General features: G+C 24.5%; 2 protein-coding genes across 4 annotated transcripts; one reads left to right on the top strand and one right to left on the bottom strand.

Annotated features, from left to right (window-relative positions):
• Window positions 1-397: 397 nt before the first annotated feature.
• On the top strand, window positions 398-12,890 carry LOC113548055. Its single transcript, XM_026948712.1, has 23 exons — window positions 398-452; window positions 557-646; window positions 724-860; window positions 915-1,049; window positions 1,109-1,290; window positions 2,159-2,338; window positions 2,411-2,516; window positions 4,203-4,388; window positions 5,527-5,721; window positions 5,780-6,002; window positions 8,317-8,474; window positions 8,610-8,783; window positions 8,838-8,961; window positions 9,017-9,174; window positions 9,240-9,439; window positions 9,563-9,740; window positions 9,801-10,458; window positions 10,534-10,718; window positions 10,779-10,952; window positions 11,014-11,151; window positions 11,208-11,490; window positions 12,343-12,446; window positions 12,562-12,890. Exons 1-23 carry the CDS (start codon window positions 398-400, stop codon window positions 12,835-12,837), a joined length of 4,299 nt encoding a protein of 1,432 aa, XP_026804513.1. The 3' UTR covers window positions 12,838-12,890.
• A 2,492-nt stretch (window positions 12,891-15,382) lies between these two features.
• LOC113548125 (A-kinase anchor protein 10, mitochondrial) lies at window positions 15,383-19,545 on the bottom strand. 3 transcript variants are annotated; one of them, XM_026948816.1, is made up of 8 exons: window positions 19,527-19,545; window positions 18,549-18,776; window positions 18,167-18,485; window positions 17,933-18,056; window positions 16,749-16,888; window positions 16,302-16,676; window positions 15,713-15,789; window positions 15,383-15,651 (listed from the first exon to the last, which is right to left on the bottom strand). In XM_026948816.1, exons 2-8 carry the CDS (start codon window positions 18,676-18,678, stop codon window positions 15,500-15,502), a joined length of 1,317 nt encoding a protein of 438 aa, XP_026804617.1. In that variant the 5' UTR covers window positions 18,679-18,776; window positions 19,527-19,545; the 3' UTR covers window positions 15,383-15,499. The 3 variants fall into 3 exon arrangements, with proteins under 3 accessions (XP_026804617.1, XP_026804615.1, XP_026804616.1); XM_026948814.1 differs by lacking the exon at window positions 19,527-19,545 and adding an exon at window positions 18,996-19,138; XM_026948815.1 differs by lacking the exon at window positions 19,527-19,545 and adding an exon at window positions 18,887-19,035.
• Between the last annotated feature and the right edge of the window lie 1,009 nt (window positions 19,546-20,554).

Here is a 20,554-nt window from a genome sequence, read left to right on the forward strand (position 1 = left end):
CCCCGAAATTTTTTTTCAATTAGGGCTTTGTAACATTAACAGTAGATATTTAAAATTAAAACTATAGAACACTAGGATTTAAGATCTAAGAGACTAAGACTAGGTATTTGATATTAAATAATTATCGCACTATTCACTAATTAAATGTTAGTTCATCGTTGTATAACTATTTATTTAAAAATAAAATATTGATTATATTAGTTATCTGACAATGGGAGATCCCTGAAATAATTTAAGTTTATATTATTATATTATTGATAATAAAAATACGAATACGTAGTAAGTAATACGGTAATGACGATTAGTTTAGTTTAAGGCTCGTGCGTATTTATTTTTTCATTGCGTTACGTTTACATGTATATATTAATATATAATATAGGCAGTCATATATAGAACCATGTGGTTTTTACAAAAACAATTTTTTTCAATTTTAATTTTTTTACTTCTGTCAGGTTATTATTTTTAGTTATATTTAACTTTATTTTAATTGTTTGTAATGTGTTTATGAATACTACAATTTCTATACATATCAATATAAACATTTTTTTTTTTATAGAATTGCAAGCTTATTGTTGTAATATAAATGATAAATCATTTATTTGCTTATTTAAAGCAAATGAATCAAAAAACTGTGATTGTGTAGAGGGTAATTAATAATTTGATTATTGGTAATATTAGGTAGCCGGTATAATAAATATATTATTTTCTTGGGTTTCAATATAGGATATCAAACTGAGGTTAATTTATTGTTTAATGATGTTCCTCACAATTTTCATGAAAAGTTGTTGATCGGGTCTTTAGCTGATTTTACTGCTGAAGAAATCATTAATCTTCCAACAAGTCTTATATATTTTTTACCGGTTAGTAAATTAAATGTATTAATAAAAAAAAATTTCAAATAAATATAATTTTAGATAAATAAATTGGCTGTGTTAACTGGTAATCATCTAGCGTCTCTTATAATTGCACACGAAGATCATACACCGATAGCTAAGAAGATTCTTCAATCTATTAAAACTGACCAACAACGCATTGAGTTCTTAAATTTTGTATGAAAAAATTATTTAAATTTTATTTCTCTGTTTTCATGTACTTAAATTTTATTTAGTTAGTTACAAAGGTGATAACAAATAATAAAATACTAGATTTAATTGGTGAAACAGTTTATAAATGGAATTATGATGTGAAAGATGGCAAATTTCAAAAATTATCAAATATATGTGGTTATGCTTTAGCTAGACTTTGGACACCATATGTCCTTACCACAACTAAGACTATTAGCACGCGACTGTAAGTATTTTATATTATATTATAAATGTATAACATACTACAGTGTTTTCCAACTTATGAAGACCATATGAGTATGTATAAAAATTATTGCTCAAAAATTAAAAACTATCTATTTATTTAGTATAAATAATACTCAAATTAAATTAAATATTGTAAAAGTAATGTATATTTTTATTAATTTATCTTTACTTATAATTTTACTAATATATAATAAAAAGAATAATATAATAATAAATAATAAAAAAAAAAATCATACATTTTTGTTAATATTGATTATGGTTGTGAAATATAAGGTTGTGTTGAATAAATAGAAAGGTATTGTAAATAGTACATTAAGAATATGCTATTAACAAATTATATAGATAAAATAAGTAAAAATATTGCTCAGTAGTTTTATTATTGGGTTTTTAAATAAAACTATTTACTATTGTAATCTTTCAATCTTTGTATGTACATTATTTTTATTCACAATATATGAAGTTAATGAAAATCAATATTATGTTGCTGTATTGATTAATATTTTTAATTTATATTATTTTGGAGATTAGATATTCAAAAAAAATATTTGGTGTAACTAATCAGTTAATAGTTTTCTAATATTATTTATTGGTTAGTTCATATTAGTAATTTTTTAGTATGATTTATACGTCTTGTTATATTATAACAATTATGTAGGTAATCTATGAAAAATAAAAATAAATTAAATTTATTTTTACCATTTTTAAATTATTAATTTTCTATTTATAAATCAAATTTTAATTAGTGAAACCTGTGAAAGCATTTTATATTTAATGTATATATATATATTTATGTATACAATTAATACATTTTGAAGATATTTTTATTAAAAATAATATATTTTATTTAGGTTGACTTTGTTGGCTGAAGTAGAACAAAAGCAAAAACAAAGGATATTATGCAATAAATATGCACAAGTTAATTGGAAAAATTTACCTAAAAGTGTTAGAAGATTATGGTCTTTTTTGTCAGTCAATCAATCCTATCCTAATCCATTAACCAAATGGACAGTTCAACAAACAGCTCTACAGTTTGTTGAGAAAATTAAATTATGATAATAATACATTTTATTTGTACTTGACTAATTTTTTTTTTTTTTTAGATATACATTTTTGTTACCAGATTTTAATAACAATGAACTACTTTTAATACCATTTGATGAATTGTCTAAAAATGCGCTGTATGATATTGACTTTGATATTTCTCAAGTATGAAACTATATCATGTATATAAAGATATTTAATTATATAATAGATTATGAATAAAAAATGTTTTCACTGAAATAAAAACTAGTAGGTATAAGAGTATAACATTTAATAGTAATTTAGCACATAATACTTAATTAAAATTATACTATTTAAATAAATACAAAAAAAAAAATGTCTAAGTATAACAATATTTAATAATAAAAATATGTGTGATTTACTTTGTATTTTGATATTTTCACTTTAAAACTGACTAAATAATCTATAGTAATCTGATTTAATTTTAGAATACTATAGTATAAAAAAAATTTTAATAATAAACTTTTGCTCTAACATTTTAATTTTGTATCTATTAGGAATTGGACTTGTGGTTAATACTAAAAGAGTTAGCAGTCATTCATTTTTTACAAAAACAACATTTAAATATTTAGTATACAGTGTGTCCCATGAGGATTTACCCATTGCAATATCTCCTGAAATAATGGAGATATCATAATTCTGGTTTTTTAATAAGTTTCACAGGGACAAGAACTACAAATATTTCATGTTTTAGTTTATTTTTGTGTTTTGGTAAAAAAGTTAAAAAATGTATTTTTTTATTTAATTATTTAAAAAATTGAAGATAGCCATTTTATAGATTTTTTTTCTGAAAATATTGACGTTTTAACATTTTAATTTCATTAATTTCCTGATTTTTAATATTTTTTCTAGTTTGTAAAAAACTGAATTATTTAATATGATAGTGCCATAGTGGTATCATTGTATCAAACATGTGACCTGCGTGCTCGTACGGCTGGCAAATGGGTTTCAGTGTGGCTTGTAATAAACGTCATGTTTTATTTCTTCAACATTGTTAATTTTTAAATAAAGTTAATAACTATTGTACAAAATATCAATATGTACATTTTTGTTATATCTAGTATTAAATACAGCTATATTATAATAATTATAATAAATAGATAAAACAAATGTGTTTTGTCTGCCAATGTATAAATACGTAATAGTTAATATTTTATGGCATAGTCCACAATTTAAATACCTAATTTAATGTTTTGATATTATCTTATCCCATTTTTTGGCAAGACATAAATATAATAACAATTTTGCAGTTTTTTCGAAACTAGAAAAAATATTAAAAATCGGGAAATTGATGAAATTAAAATGTTAAAACGTCAATATTTTCAGAAAAAAAAACTACAAAATGGCTATCATTAATTTTTTTAAAAAAAATTTAATAAAAACATTCATTTTTTAACTTTTTACCAAAACATAAAAATAAATTAAAACATGAAATATTTGTAGTTCTTGTCCCTGTGAATCTTATTAAAAAACTAGGATTATGATATCTCCATTATTTCAGGAGATATCACAATGGGTAAATCCTTGCGGGACTCCTGTGTATGGGATTTAATTATTTAGCTTAAGTAAAAAAAAAATATGGCTTAAACCTTAAACTATTGTTCTTATTTAGTTTATCAGTTTAGGATTTATTATTGAATAGATTTTATTTAATATAATGCTACACCTGACATTTAGTTATATTCATTCCTATGGTTATGGTAGAAAGTAAAAAGTAGATTTTTGTAAGTAGCATAGAAACAAAGATGAACTACAATTTAAATTAAAATATGTTTAGATTCCCTAAGTAAAAGAAAAATAAATATTTATTTACAATTTTTATTTGAATAGGCTCGATTTTTATTTTCAATGTTAATGGAAAATAGTACTTTAAAAGATGTGAAGATACTATATCCAACATTCTTTTCTAAATTATCACCATTGCAAATTGATAAATTTAAACCAGAAGAATGGGCTAATGAAACTGCGATTTTGTCATTTGAAAAAACACATTTAAGTTATCCAGTTGCTAAACAGGTACATATTTTTTTCTATCATATATGTTTTGAAAGTAAGATAAAAATTAAACAAAGATATCAATAAATATTATATAGTTTTAAATTATTAGTGATCAGAATATGAATTTTCTAGGAACATAAGTTCAAAATATTAAGTGTCTTTTAACAATATAAATTTACAATGGTATACTTGTATCGATGTCTAACAGATAATAACCAATTTAGCATTGTATAATTGTTATTTATACATACAAATTTAAATCTATTTATTGAGCCATTAAAAAAATGCATTCTTTAATTTATCCTATATCTGGTTATCTTTGTATGTCAGGCATGGATCCAGAATATATATTAGAATATATTTATGAAGGGGGATGACCGTTAAAAATGGACATGGCCGAAATGCTATTGGCAAGACAATGCATTTTATTGGCTGCCAAAAACATATATCCCAGAGTCTACAATAAGGGAGGTGGACTATCGCCCCTTGGATCCATACCTACTATATCTACATATTTGAATTATATATACTTATTTAACCTAACTAGATAACTATAGGGTGATTCTTTTATCATTAAACACTCATTATTTCATAAAAAGTTGATTTTTTTTTCAAAATTTTAGTTTCAAGCTTTTCTAAAACTATATAACATTTTTATTTATTAAAGTGAAACCGAACCTAACTTTTGATTTTAAAATGGAAACCTATATTTAAAATATAAAATAATAGGGCTATTTTTTTTATGAATTTTAATATTAAAATTATTATTTTTTTTTCATTTAATTGTTAGTGAATTATACGTGCTTTAAGTTTGGTGGTTTGAGGTTTTTAGGTGTATGTCCTATGAGTTATTACGGCTGCGAGGCGTTAGTAACTACAGGTACAAAGTTCATCACTGTATTGATGGTCAATAATGAGTTTATTACATATGATTCTATGAATGAAGTGTTGTAAAAACCGAAAACTACCTACTTGGAAAAGCTATATCTTGCTAAAAAATTAATGGAAAATAATAATTTTAATGTTAAAATTCATAAAAAAAAAATAACCTTACTATTTTATGAAATTTTATATAGGTTGCCATTTGAAAATCAAAAGTTGATAACAATTGCACTATAAAATGTAAAAAAACTTAATTATTTACTATTTTTTTTAGATATTTAATAAAATTGCTAGTGATCGATTGTCAAAGAAACATATAAATGGATATTATAAATGGACATCTGATGACCTACGACATCTTCCATTGATATACACCCAACCAGCTACTTCATTCTTGAAGTTTTGTGCTACTCCACCAAGTATTCAATCATTTATTGCTGTTGATTCTTATATGCTGACTAACAGACAAGTAAATAAATAAATGATAATTTTTTGAAATAATTAAATTGTTAATATATTATTTTTAGGCTTTTTATCTAAGTGGTTGTAGTAGTATATTGTCATTTCCTTCAAACGATCCAAAACTTTTACTTGATTTGAAATATATGATTAATAAAGCAGTTCCTGTTTCTAGCCTATTATATATTAATAATGGAAATATAAATTATCCACTAATGTCTCACTTGGTATCTTTAATTGATGATCATAACTTGCCAATGGCATTTTATCTTTTAAACATAACAAATCCAGGTAAATATATATACATATTTTAAATTATTGAAATAACTGTAGCAATAAATGTTAGATTATTTTTAAATTAATAAGAGCTTTCCATTGACTATACTAATGATTAAAATTATATTATAATTAACGATTTTAAGATAATACCAGAAGATTATACTAACACAAAGAAAAATATTTGTTTTTGAAACTGGACTGACACCTAGGTGTTAATTAAAATACATATTATGTTTAATTTAGTGAATATTATGATATACATAATAGCTTATTAAATAATAATTAATATTTATAAGCCAAAGCCTAATATTTCTATTTTTTTTACGCAACGTGGCAATTTTATAAGTTAATAACTTTATTACAACATTATATGATCAGGTAATAAAGTTTAAAGTTATAATACGAGGCATGTCCAGAAAGTAGTTGTACTGAGGCTCTCACGACCTCTCCTTTATAATAAGACTGTAACAAGTTCAGTACGTTGAATACTGTGGTCACAAAAACTTTTCTCGTGAAATATGCCGATCGAGTGTGCGGCCTTCACCGCCTCGTTAGTAGAAAAAAATTTCCCATGTGCTTCTTCAGAGAAATGAATAAATGGTAATCTGAAGGCGTCAAATCAGGGAATATGGAGGGCGGTTCAAAACATCCCATCCAAATGAGTCTAAAAATTGCTTTATGACATTGGGGTCTGGCGTTGTCGTGCAACAGGCAGACTACTCTTGTTTGTTGATGGTCTCCCCTTGAGGTAAATATTCAATCAATATGATACCTTTGTAGTCCCAAAAAGCTGATGCCATTTTTTTGACTGAAATGGTGGTTTTGAACTTTTTGGTTGAGGGTGAACTGGTATGACGCTAGTGTTCGGACTGTCTCTTGGTTTCAAGCATATAGTGTGCAACCCAAGTTTCATCTCCAGTAACAATAGACTTGAAAAAATTATTATCCTTCAATTCATAGCGTTCCAAAGAGGTAATGAATGATGGCGCGGATTTCACACTTGGCGGCAAACTCGATCGACAGGTTTCACGAGAAAAATTCTTATGACCACAGTTTTCAACGTACTGAACTTGTTATGGTCTTGTTATAAAGGAGAGAAGTAAAGCTATTTAGCAGTGTAGCGAACATAGTATAAAAATATTCCTTGCGGTCATGAGACACTCACTCAGTGATCTCAGTAAACTTACTGGACATGCCTCGTACAAAAATACATACCTAATAATTTTATTTAAACTTACTTAAAAACTTAATTTATTACTACTCAAACTATGTGGGGGGGAGGGAAATTAATGGCGCCAATACTTCTAGTGCCGGCTCTGATTGTACTATACCAGCGCTTCTCAAATAGTGGATAGCGACCTACTACCAGCCAACAAAAATGTAATACTGGGTCGCAGAATTTAATAAAATTCTCGTATTAAATTTAATTATTTATCGTTTCGTTTGATAATTTGATATAATTAGTAACTATATTATAATTATTACATTGTTGTTACAAATTAATGCTTCAATTTTATTATAAAATTCTATGTGGACATTCAAATGTGTTTTATTTTAACTTTTTCTAAACTATGATAAATGTAAAATATTTTGGTGGGTCACAAAGAGGTAAAATATTAATTACCAGGCCAACTCAAACAAGGGTTTGGGAAACACTATACTATACATTATCATGTACTTAACTCACAATTTATATATTTAAATTAATAATAAATAGGAGGGAGGATGAGGGGAAAACATCTAGGAATAGTCTTTGTACGGAACAAGATAAGAAATAATTAGGGTAGATTAATAATTTAATTTACTTTTTTATTATTTATTTCATGTTTTATTTTCTGTTTACGAAAATAATTGCTTTAATTTAATTTAATTTTTATCATCTATCATAATCATATATATATGGACTATGTATTATTCATAAATGCATATTTTAATTTTTTTTACATAATAAATGCATAACACAATATTTGTTAAAGTTTATTTTTCTGCAGATTTTGATATTTTTGCAGCATATCTACATATTTTGTAGTTTTTAATGCATATAAATATTAACTTTAGTTATTATAAGTATATTATTCACGTTAAGATAAAACTAATGAGTATGGACCTTACGTGCATAGCTGTACAGAACTGTTTTTAACATTTTATTTAGTTATTTTGAAAAAAGATAGTCTTAAAAATAATTTTTTTATTAATTAAATAGTAAATTATATTTTATTAGGTTATTCTTTTTTAATAATTTTATATATTGATATGATTAAATAAGTAAATTGCTATATTATGTTTAATTGTTTATTCATACAAAATGTATATTTATATTTTTCAGTAAAACAAACTTGCTTCATTAAAGAAATGCTAAACAATAAACATAATATACTTTTTGATCAATTAGCCCCTTCGGATATACCAGGTCCTATATTTGATGTCCTCAAACAATTATACTCAAACTATACTGATAGAATAGACAAATTACCTAAGCATATAGTAAACGTTTATAATTATTTTAAATTAATAATAAAAAAAGTATTAAATCATTTTGTGATTTTGTACATATATTTTAATTTCTCTATATATTTGTTATTCAATATTGACAGTAACTAAATGTTAATAATGTTTTAGCTGAATGTAATATTAGAAAACAATGATTTACTTGTCAAATGGACTGGTAATGATTCAGCATTCACTAAAGGTCTTTATAATGGATATACGTGTAATTTCATAAGAAGATTAAATAGTGTAAACTTCATTATCTTAATTTCAAATTATAATGCGTATCTAAAACAAAATGGAAAAGTAAGATAGAAATGTATTTTAGAATAATAATTTATTATAACATTTATTTTATAGGTTTTTCCTAAAAACTTGCAAGTTTGTGTTGCCGAAGCATTTATTAATTATCTCAAGTTGAAATCAAAATTAACAGCAGACTTGGATATTCACTTAGATGCATGGGAAGTTGAAGCAGTGCAAGGTAAATTATTTTTGAATTTAATTTCTTAGTTAAAATTAATTAATATTTTCATTAGGATTTGTGTTGACAACTCTTCCCATTGATGTTATTGTAAATTCAAATTTGAGTGATAATATATTATATTCTATTGGACAATTAAGTTTCCCTGAACTAATGATAGCATCTCAACCACAAAAACTGTCATTAATGGTTGACAAATATATCAAAAATATTGTAAGTCTTAAGTTTAAATTAAAACCAAATTGTTTTGTGTCATTGTATAATTTCTTTCAATAAAGCTTGAAAATAGGTCAACCTTAAGTTTTGAGCATTTACATATACTAGGAAATTTAATTCATTTTATTCCTACAACATACTTGAGTATAATAGATGAACAAGCATTCAAATTTATAGTGGAAAGTGGTTTAATTGATACCAGAATTTGTGTTGATTCAATAGCAAAAGAAAAATGGGCCGATTTATTAATAAAAGCTTTTGGGTAATATTATAATATTAATATATTAATTACATTTTTAGTATTATAGGTTTATTAAAAATTATACTATATATGAAAAAAAAATGATAACTCATTATAATTCAAAATTTCTTTTTTTCATTTCAGAAATGTTGAAAATTGGTCAAGTGATACTTTGGTAACATTGTCTGATCTTCTTATTGTATTAAACCAGGATCAATTAAATGCTATACCAGATATGTCACGTTTAAATTCTTCAGATATTATACTGACTAGATATGCTGATGAAATTGAATTTCTATCTGATAATATTCCTTTTTACAAGGTAGAATTAATGAACATAAATCCAAAATATATGTATGTATTTTAAATACTTTTTTTTTAGGGTTGCGTATTAATTTTGGGTGATCAGTATAAGGATTTTACTAATTCTTTATCAACTCTAATCAATTTCTACTTAACTTCGATGCAGATTCAATTGCAAATGATCAGTCCAATTAATTATAACCTAAACGACCAAAACAAAAAAGTTATATCATCAGAAGTCAAAGGAAAAATTTACAAACCAAATGTCTTAATTTCAATACCAAAGTCTGATGATATAGATAAATTATCACTAAAAAACAATATGTTTAACAAATATTTTGGAGGCAAAGATAATCAAGATGTTAATGATTCTCTTAATATAAAGAAAAATATTCAAGTTAAAACAACTTCCACTGAGGAAGAGATCATTAATACATTTACAGTTAATCAACAAATATCAGTTGCTAAAAATTCAACAATGATCTTAGATATTGAAAATTCTACTACTACTAGTACTCCTATATTATCTATTTTAAATTCCTCAAGATACGACCAAAGCTTAAAAAATATAGGAAGTGATCAAGATACTAAAAAACCATTTAATGAGACATTTTTACCATTACTTAGCACTACTAATAATCATACTAAAATATCGAATAATAAGAATAATACTGAGTACGAAATACAATTAGCAACAGATGATTCTAAATTAATTATTAATGCTATTCACTTACAAAGTAAGATTATATTTTAATTTTCTGTCAATACACCAAAATATCAATATATTGAGCATAATTTTACTTCATTATTAGGTGTTGTAGAAAATAGAAAAAAGTTTCATGATGATTTTAAAATGAATGTCTATAATATTACTTCAAATCAATCACTTTTATCAGAAATTGTTGAAATATCAACGATGAGAAATAACAAAACATTTAAAATGAATGGTCAACGAAAAAAAAGATCTTTAAAACTATTTTTTGATACTGAGGTGCAAGTAAGTAGTTTAAACTTCAATGTGTAATTTAGTATTTACAAAGTATATTTAATACTTCAGGTTAGTTGTGAAGCGTTAAAAATGTTAGGACCGGCCTCAGTTACTTACCTTCAGTTTGACTCAATTATCCACTCCATGAGTGATGCGGAATTAGAAAATTGTGTTGATTTATTGGGTTCATTTGACATCAATCCTGAATTAGCAAGACATATTTGGTCTCGAACCAAAGAAAAGGTATGTCTGTCATAAAAAATCAGTGTTCTTAAGCTTAACTACTGTTTTTTTAAATGTATAGGCTGCTTTACACACATATGGTTCTGTTTTGTCGGGATTATCGGTAAATGATATAAAGATGCTAGACTTGAACATTGATAGACCTTGGTCATTGGAATTGATACATTTACTTTCAGAATATGTAAAAACTGATAAAATTGTGTGTATATTTACTTATAAAATTTGATATTTGTATTATATTATGCTCATTTTTAGGGTGAGGAGATAATAAAACAATTTTTTACAAAATCAAAAGCAAACATGCCTTTGCATTTGTGGGGATCATTTGGTTCATTGATATGTAAATTACCACCTCGTATTTCCAAAATAATAATGCCTAATAAAGAATTATTCTGGAAAACAAGCTCAGCTTTTAATACTATAAAATCTTGTGATATGTCTTGTATAAACAATTTAGCATCAATAGCAATTTCTGTTATTGGACAATCAAATAATTGGAAAACTGCTGAAGTGGAACGTATGGGAATTATTCTCTCCGGTAGTAGAATTATTTAATTTTAATTATTAAATAGCATTAACTATAAGTCATTACTCATTAATAATAAAATATAAAAATATACAGTAGAAATCGGTTATAACAAATTTTAAGGCCCGGCCGGTTTTTCTTGTTATATGCAGTTAGAACGAGCACAAATAAAACAGACGACTTTTTTATTTTACTTATAATCGAGATTAATATTGAATTTATATATATATATTATTAATACACTTATTATTTATTATTATTAATTATTATAATTGGAGATTTAATACTTTATTTATCAATATATATTACTTAAACATAATTATAAAACACTTGAATTTAATTTTTTTAAATAATCTTTGATCGAACTTTGCTTTGAATATTTAGTGTTGATCAATGTTTCTAATAAAGACAACACTTTTCTTTTAGCATCTGTTCCTTCATATTTTGTGTAACATAATTTGGTTATGTAATTTTTATTGAAAACACTAGAATTTGTAGGAATCATGTTTATTATTAATAAGTAATCCATTTCTACACAACTAAAGATAATATGTCAATGATTAATTGACTTAAATAATGGCCAAAAGTTCTTATATTGCTGATACCTGTTCATAATAACCGGAAGGTCGTTAGTAAAGTTAGTTTTATTTTACTTGTTATAACTAATATCTCGTTATAATCATACTCGTAGTAAACGTATATTTTAACATACAAGCTCATATGCTTGTGCCAGGACCTACCGTTTTGCTCGTTTTAAGCAATACCTTGTTCTAAACAGTGCTCATTGTAATGATTTCTACTGTATTTAGATATATAATAATTTAAAATTACTATACATATTATAATTTAAAATTGTCTATTTAGGAATTAACATCACTCAGTGGCAACTGTTATTAAACTTAAATCCAAAAGCATTAGAAGGGCTTTCTTCAAATGCTGTTAAATGTCTCAATGAACAACAAATAAAGGTTAGTAAAAAATGTAATTGATATTGTATCATAAAATATTAACTGTGAATTTTTAAACTTTACATTTATTTATTCATTTTTATGAAATGTTAATATTGAATAATATAATTTATAGTTAATGGATGGATCCCATATGAAATATTTAACACCCAAATCTGCAAATGCATTACTGGAAAATCATTCTGAATTATTAGATTTTCAAACAAAAGAAACACTATTACAATTAGTGAACTTTGAAATTAAAATAGACTATAGTATTAATGTTTTTGAAAGTAGAAATGACTATTCAATTGAAATGCAAGCTCATTCTAAAGCTCCTGCAATACAAGTGTTATCTTTTTTAATTTTAGGCGCTATCATTATAGTATTTTACTTAAATATTATCGTTTAGTATTGTGTATTTATAATTGTTATTGAGACAGTAGAAGTGTCTTTTTAATTATGTTTTTATTATTGGTGTAAAGTATTAAATGAATTTTGTTTTATGATTTAAAGATTTTTATATAATATATTTTTATAGCATTATGGATTTTATTTTATTGTTTATAATATATTTAATATACTTAGGGCTGTATTCAAAGCAGGGCAAGAAGGTGTGGGTGTGGAGCACAAATTTGAGTACTAGTTATGTAATATTGGAAAATGTATATTTAATTTAACAACTTACTTCAGTAGAGTCATAGTCAATTTTTGTTCATCAGTTTCAATAGTGTGCTTTTAATTTTAATATTAGAGTGAATTGACCTATTATCAAACTTTTAGGTAAGAACATTATCTGTGTTCTCTCGTTGGCTTTTTACGACGTTTTAATTTTTAGGTTATGAGTATGAAATTATTAAATATTTGAAAATAATCATAATTCAATTACATACCCCGTGGACCCCCCTCAATTACGTGCCTGATTAGATGTAATTAGATATAGTTTATACTTACCCACAATTATTAACAGTAGTCAAAAAATAAATATTATTTTACCTAAATACTATAATTCTATATTACATGAATTTATGGGAAAAAAAATAAGTAATAACACAAACAACTAATATGTATATTGTATGTATATGTCGTAGGCTAATAAGTCAAATCAGGCATTTCACTGTCCGCCTAGACATTTAACTAAATGCCTATTTCAAAACAGGTAAATAATAAAAATGAAACATTTTGTATTATCTTAAAAATTTGACTATTTTATATTAATTATTTATTGCCATTTTATATAAAATAAAAACTATGTGTTATTTATATCTATCAAGGCTGGGCAAGTTAATGATTTTTTTTAACTCAAGTTAAAAGTTAATACATATTTTTTTAAACTTTTTATGAAGTTAAAAAAAAGTTATTTTTCGTTAGCATACTTTATTTCTTATCAACACACAACTAAATTATAGACTATAATGCTTATACTTCATACAACATACAGTATTTCTATATTTTCTAATATACACAGAGTGTTCCTTTAGAGTACAGTGATTGGAAAAATAACATTTTTAACTAATAAATTCACAATAAAAATATTTTTTGACATGAAAATGACTGAAGTAGTGAATGTAAAAAAAAAAAAAATTAACTTAACTTATTTTTTAAAATGAAAAATAAATTCGTTAATTTTACGTTAATGAAAATCCAAACGTAACTAGTTAAGTTAATAAGTTAAAATTAACTTGACTTTTAACTTATTAACTCATTAATGCCCAGCCTTGTATCTATGTAAAGCACATAGATATATGAAATATGTTTAATTTTTTGTCCATCGGTACCTACTATTGTTTTAAAACTTAATTCATAAATATTTAGAAGTAATCATATGTGATAGTATGAGTATAATGAATAAAAAGGTTATATTATAATTACAAATTTTTATTAATTTTTAGTTATTACTTGTTGTTACATGTTGTTATGTTTGGTGATATTTGCTGGAATATTTATGTTTTAAGAAAAATGTTAAATGAATAAATAATTAATATAAAATATAGTTAAATTTTTTAAAGTAATACGAAATGTGTTTCATTTTTATTATTTGCCTGACTTAAAATAGGCATTTTAGTTAAATGTCTAGACACTATATTTTAAAATTTACATAATGTGTTCAAATAACCTTATGTGTATTTGATAATTTATTGTCTTATAAGTTTTATAATACTCAATTTAAATTAGCATTGTTATTTTATTGAATTTTTTCCTTAAGTCGTTAATAGCTGACAATAGGCAATTTGTAATAACAAATTTGTTAAATTTCACACTACACAAATTGAATGTTGTTAGCTTTTTTTATTTCAATTAAGTTCTTATGTATTAAGATTTAAGGAGTGGATAATAGCTAATGTTTAATCCATACATTATTGTTTCTATTTCCCTAAAAGTAAGGAAGGAAACCCATGTTATTATATTTTTTGAACCAGTAATCTTGCCAAGTATTGTGATTAATATTTTTAATATCTGTAATTATTGTTAATTGATCAATTATTTTAGACGTATAGATTCAAACTCCAGTAATTACATTTAAAATTAAGCCATAAAATACTTTTGAAAAGAAATAATGAATGTCCCTATTACTCCAAATATAATAAATCAATAAACCAAATTTTTGTATATATTATATAAGTTGATTATGATTCAATTTTTTACATCTCAACATGATTAAAATCTATATATTTTTTAAGTTGAGCATTTATGTGATTGAGTGTGATAAGAATAGTTTAAAGGTTTGAGATTTTAAATTGTAATAATACAAAATTTTAAGAAATAATTTTAATACTTTAAACCTGAAAATACAAAATTTTAACATAAATGCTTAGGATAAAAATTGATATTAATATACAACATCATATAAATTAAACATTTAATCATATAACAATTATAGTTTAACAAATTATAATAAATATTTATAATGATATAAAAATATTATGAATGTAAGTAAATATTTTACAAAATGTGCGTTTCACTCACAATTAATTACCTGTCTTTTCTTTACATATGTTATTAATAAATTAATATTTTTTTGTTATTTTAAAATATATATTATAAATTATTACATAGTTTTTTTTTACAGCATTTTATTCTGCACCAAAATCTTCATCATTATTTGCCATTGTCACACTTGTTACATCTTTTATTATCATTTCAGCTACTTGCCATGCCATATCTTCCTGCATTTTTACACCCTCTTTATTCACAAATTTTTTCATCATTCTTCTAATACCAGATTCTAAAAAATAATATTAATTATCTATATAGTTAATAAAAATAAAAATAAAAATTTAACAAACCTTTGTTTTTATCTGGATCTGGTTCTATATTCCTTTCAAAACGACCATATTCATCGACTCGGCCAAAACTTAAACCACTAATAAAAATAAAAATCCAAGCATGCATGAAAAAAACAAATATGGTAATTTATACAAATGTAGGAAAATGTGTAATTAACTGCATTTCAGTGATTTTAGAAATTCAACAAATCTCTTAAAAAAAAAAAAAAATTTACTATATCAAATAGATATTAATTTTGGATAATGTGCTCCATAACTTGTCAATTAATTTAAGTCATTTATTTAAGTATATTAAATTATAAGAAACAACGATAAGTATTAAGTATATTTTTTGAATAATAGAATTCACATTTGCCATAAAGTTATGTATATAATATTACCTTTATTGAATTGAGTTTCAGATCTTTACTTAAACATAATACTTTAATTAAAATAACATAGTAGAGCATAAATAATTGAACTAGTTGTGTCCAATTATCAAACTCCTTTTACACAAAACTTTTAATAAGCTATTTGCTTTTTTTTTATGCTAAGATAAATTGCTATTAAATGTATAATATACGGTTAAATAATTATAATTTGGGCTCACCTTTGCTGTCTTTTTCTCCATAACGAATCTGTACTGGCTGAATATGGTAAAAGGGAAGACATTGATCGTTTTGAATTAGTACTATACTCAGAAACTGACGAGCTAGATGATTCGTTGTCTTGGGAAAGAGATTGATAGGAATTTCCAGCTTTTATTAATTCGGACAAATAACGTACATAATGTTGAGATGATAGGAAGGGCATTAAACATCTATGACGTAAAAATGCTAGGACTACTAAAACGGCAGATCTAAAACACTGGCTTATTGTTGTAACAGTTTGGCCTTGTATGTCAGCTGGACATATAGATTCTTCGACAGTAATTCTAACTTGATCAGTGAAGCCAAGTGAACATGTTGCCTGAAGAGAAAGATACCTGTAAAGAATTGTTGATTATATAAAAATGTTAATAAAACATTAATATTAATTACTAATGAATTCCAGTTACTTTTCATAAATACAAATAGCATCACTTTGTGCTTGCTCATAGTTAACTGAAGTACTTTTTAATTGTTCAACACAACTTTTAAAATTTGTAGCCGCTAACCAGAATTCAACAATTGATCTACAGCCTTCACTGTCAAGGAACTGTAAAAATACAAGAACACCGATATTTATTGTTCTGTATTTCTAATTAAAATATAATATTTTAATTAATCAATTACTAAATATACTATTTTGTAAAATTTTTTAAAAAGTTTAGAAGTCACTAGTATATTATTTATCAAAGTAAACATCAATCTTCATCTAAAACCACAAATTAATTCTGTTAATTTGTATCATTTAGATTTTTTTATGATGATATTACTTATAAATACTATTATTCATAATTACAATAATAATAAGCAAATTAAGAACCTAAAATGTAATAAATGTATACATTTAGATTATTTTTTTTATTAATATTTAGACAATAATGTTAAATAATAAACCAATATGCATAATAAAATGTGTATGGTTATAAATAAAATATTTTACTGCTTTTATAATAAATTTCTCAATAAACTGAAAACTGATTTTTGATTTTGAAAATTACATGTTTATGGAATTAAAATAATATTAAATTTATTACTTATTAGACCTAACAAAACCAAGCATGCTTACCCCCATTATTTTCTTTAATACAGACGTCATACCCGCGTGTGTTGTCCTCTGTTTTACAAACCTATAATGGCTATAATATACCAAATTTTCCCTATATCTTCCAAACCTTTTATTGTGAATCTTAAATCCTTATATATAAAGTTGAATAATTCAATAACATTTAGATTTTGATATAACATAATTTACAACAAGTATGGGAGTTCTTATTTGTAAAACAGAAGTGCCAGAAGTTTGTATCTCCTCAAATACTTCTTTAATACAAAAAATTACCTAGAATTTGAAAATATAATCATTAAGTAAATTTAAAAATTCTAAAAATTAGATTTTGTATAATTGCATTATTGAAGAAAAAAGGGATGAGCATGCTTTGTGAATCATCCTATACATAGATGGGTAGTTTAAATTCTGAAATTTTACTAGAGATGAAAATTTAATTTAAAAAGTTTTATTATTAAGGTTTAAATAAATCACTCAAAAGTATTCTGATAAATATCCAATTAAAATTTGTCATGAATTTAATAATAATACCTCCATGAAATAAGAAAGAAGTCCATCACAGAGCAGTATATCACCAAGAGTAACTTGTCCACCTGTTAAGACATCTACTTGGTATTTACAAAACATATCAGTCTGAACAAAACTATTCCAATACCTAAGGATAATAAAATTATGATTTATGTATAATCTATCTATAACTATAAAACAATAATAGTATATACTTGTAATGTAATATTATTATTATGTGATAATAAAGTTACTTACTCTTGTAATATTGCATAAACCTTATCTGTAACTTCTTTTAAATCACCAATATCTATGTGTTTACTATGATTATTAATTTTAGCTATTAATAAATCAGGAAAATTAATCCGATGAACTGAGATATTTCTCAATAAATTTGTACGTAATAACTCATCTTCAATATCTGTGCGACCCAATAATGCCATGTATAAATGGTAAAGTGATAATGAATTTCTGTGATCTAAAAATTGTCTAAACATGGACAAAAGTGCACTATTTTCCAACACTAATGCTTCACCAAAATTTAATGACAATCTACATTTTTCCAGAGCATAGAGATCTATTGAAAATTAAAAAAAATGTAAGTAAGTACTTTTACAAAAGCAATAATATAATTACATACCACTCTCGCCATATTCAAAATCTTTGAGAGGTAGTAGTCCATCACTGCTAATGTTTAGCCCAGTGTTATTGATATTAGCCGATGATGTTGGGTTTTTTTTAGATTGAATTGTTTTCCAAAAATTGAGCATCGTATCATATTAGTTAAGTTTGTTTGGCTTCAATTAATTCAAATGGTTATAAGGCATAGGATTATTTATGACCACAAACAAAGAAATTAAGCCATTTTCTAAAAATAAAAATTCATGATTAGATACTTCATTAATTAAAAAATAAATGTCAATATTATAACAGAAAAGGATAGTTTAGTGAAATATGTACAGAACTTTGAAAACTAACAATTCGATTTCAATATATCTAGTACATTTACATCATTGCTATATTATGTATGTTAAACGTATAATGTTATTTTAAAGTTAAAATGCAATTATTAATTTTTAATTTTTACTTTTCAAAATTATGGTCTGTCTCGTTGTACGATGTTGTTACTTGTGTTTTGTTATCATATTATGTGTTTTCGTAATGTTTATCACAAGCATAACCAAAATGATAAATTTATCAACTATACTATCATCTGACACCTGTTAGGTACTCATCATAGAGTATATTACTATAATATGGTACTCATATGACCATAAAGAAGAGATGATACAACTCATTGGCGTATCCTCCCCTCCGAAATAATTTCGAGTAACGAAGAAAAAATTGTTTTATTATGTTGCGGCATAATTTGTACTACTATATTTTGTAAACCCCCACCCCCGAATTTTTTTTTTGTTTACGTACCTGATAAGACTATAGCTAAAACTAAAATTAAATACTAATTAGTAATTACCAATGTCTAATATTTAAATTTAAAGTTATTTAAAATTATAAACACTGAATATACGTCACACGCTCGCCCGCCGATGTTTTATGCATGTATGTTCAGCGTTAATTTTTTTAACACTAATTTAACTAAAATTCAGTAGGTACCTACCTAAATATTCTATCATTGAGCTGTATTGAACTTCAATGAACAATATTATTTTTACCAACAAAAATGTGCAATTACTATATCGAAGAACGAAGATTATATCTTTAAACTGTAACATCCTAATATTATAATACCTATTACCTACCTATATAATATTATAGTCGTATGTGTAAATAAGGTAGGTAATAGGTTTGTACACGGACAATAAAGATGTCATACTGGCTACCTGAGTACATATACTTATGGTAAATATACATTGCTGGCAAATTATTGCCATCAATAGGCCAGTAAAATAAAATATAGTATTGATAAAGTATCGCTCTGCTGTATAGTAGAGGTGGAGAGTAAGTCTCTATAATGGATGTGTTAAATATTAATGCAATGTACAGGTGCCTATCATTGTATACGAAAAACGATTATGAACGGAGATGATTTGTTAGTCTATAGGATGTAGGATATATTATTACCTTTATTTAAATTTAAATTTATTTTTCTCAATTACTGATGAAATTTTCAAGTTAATACAACTTACACGTTTAGAATAACAACAAATATTTTAAATAGTTTTAGCATATATCGTTATTTTACGCGATTTCGTAAAAAATCAAATTTCATGCGCTCATACATTTTTTGTTATATATTGACGCTGGAATTTTTTTTACAGTTAATTAAAGACAAAGTTAATGAGAACCTTGCATTGGATTTTTAACTTAAATCACAAACATTTTATGAATTCTCAACTTCAAAATTACTTGCAAATTTTCGCGATTTTTACATATTTCGTAAACGTGTGAACAGTAAATGCTTATAAACAAATATTGTGACTAAGGATTTTAGATTTTTTTTTACTTCGATAAGTTCAACTTATAATAAACCTTCTATTAATTTTTAAAGATTTTTTGGAATGCCAAATTTTTTTTGTCAGTATTTCAAAAAAACAAAACAATTTCATTGACTATATAAATAGCTTAAAATATTTTTACTTTTGACCCTCCAAAGTACGAACTAAATTCATTTTTCTTCCTTTTCAA

Source organism: Rhopalosiphum maidis, chromosome 1 (genome assembly GCF_003676215.2).
Source record: "Rhopalosiphum maidis isolate BTI-1 chromosome 1, ASM367621v3, whole genome shotgun sequence".
NCBI lineage: Eukaryota > Metazoa > Arthropoda > Insecta > Hemiptera > Aphididae > Rhopalosiphum > Rhopalosiphum maidis.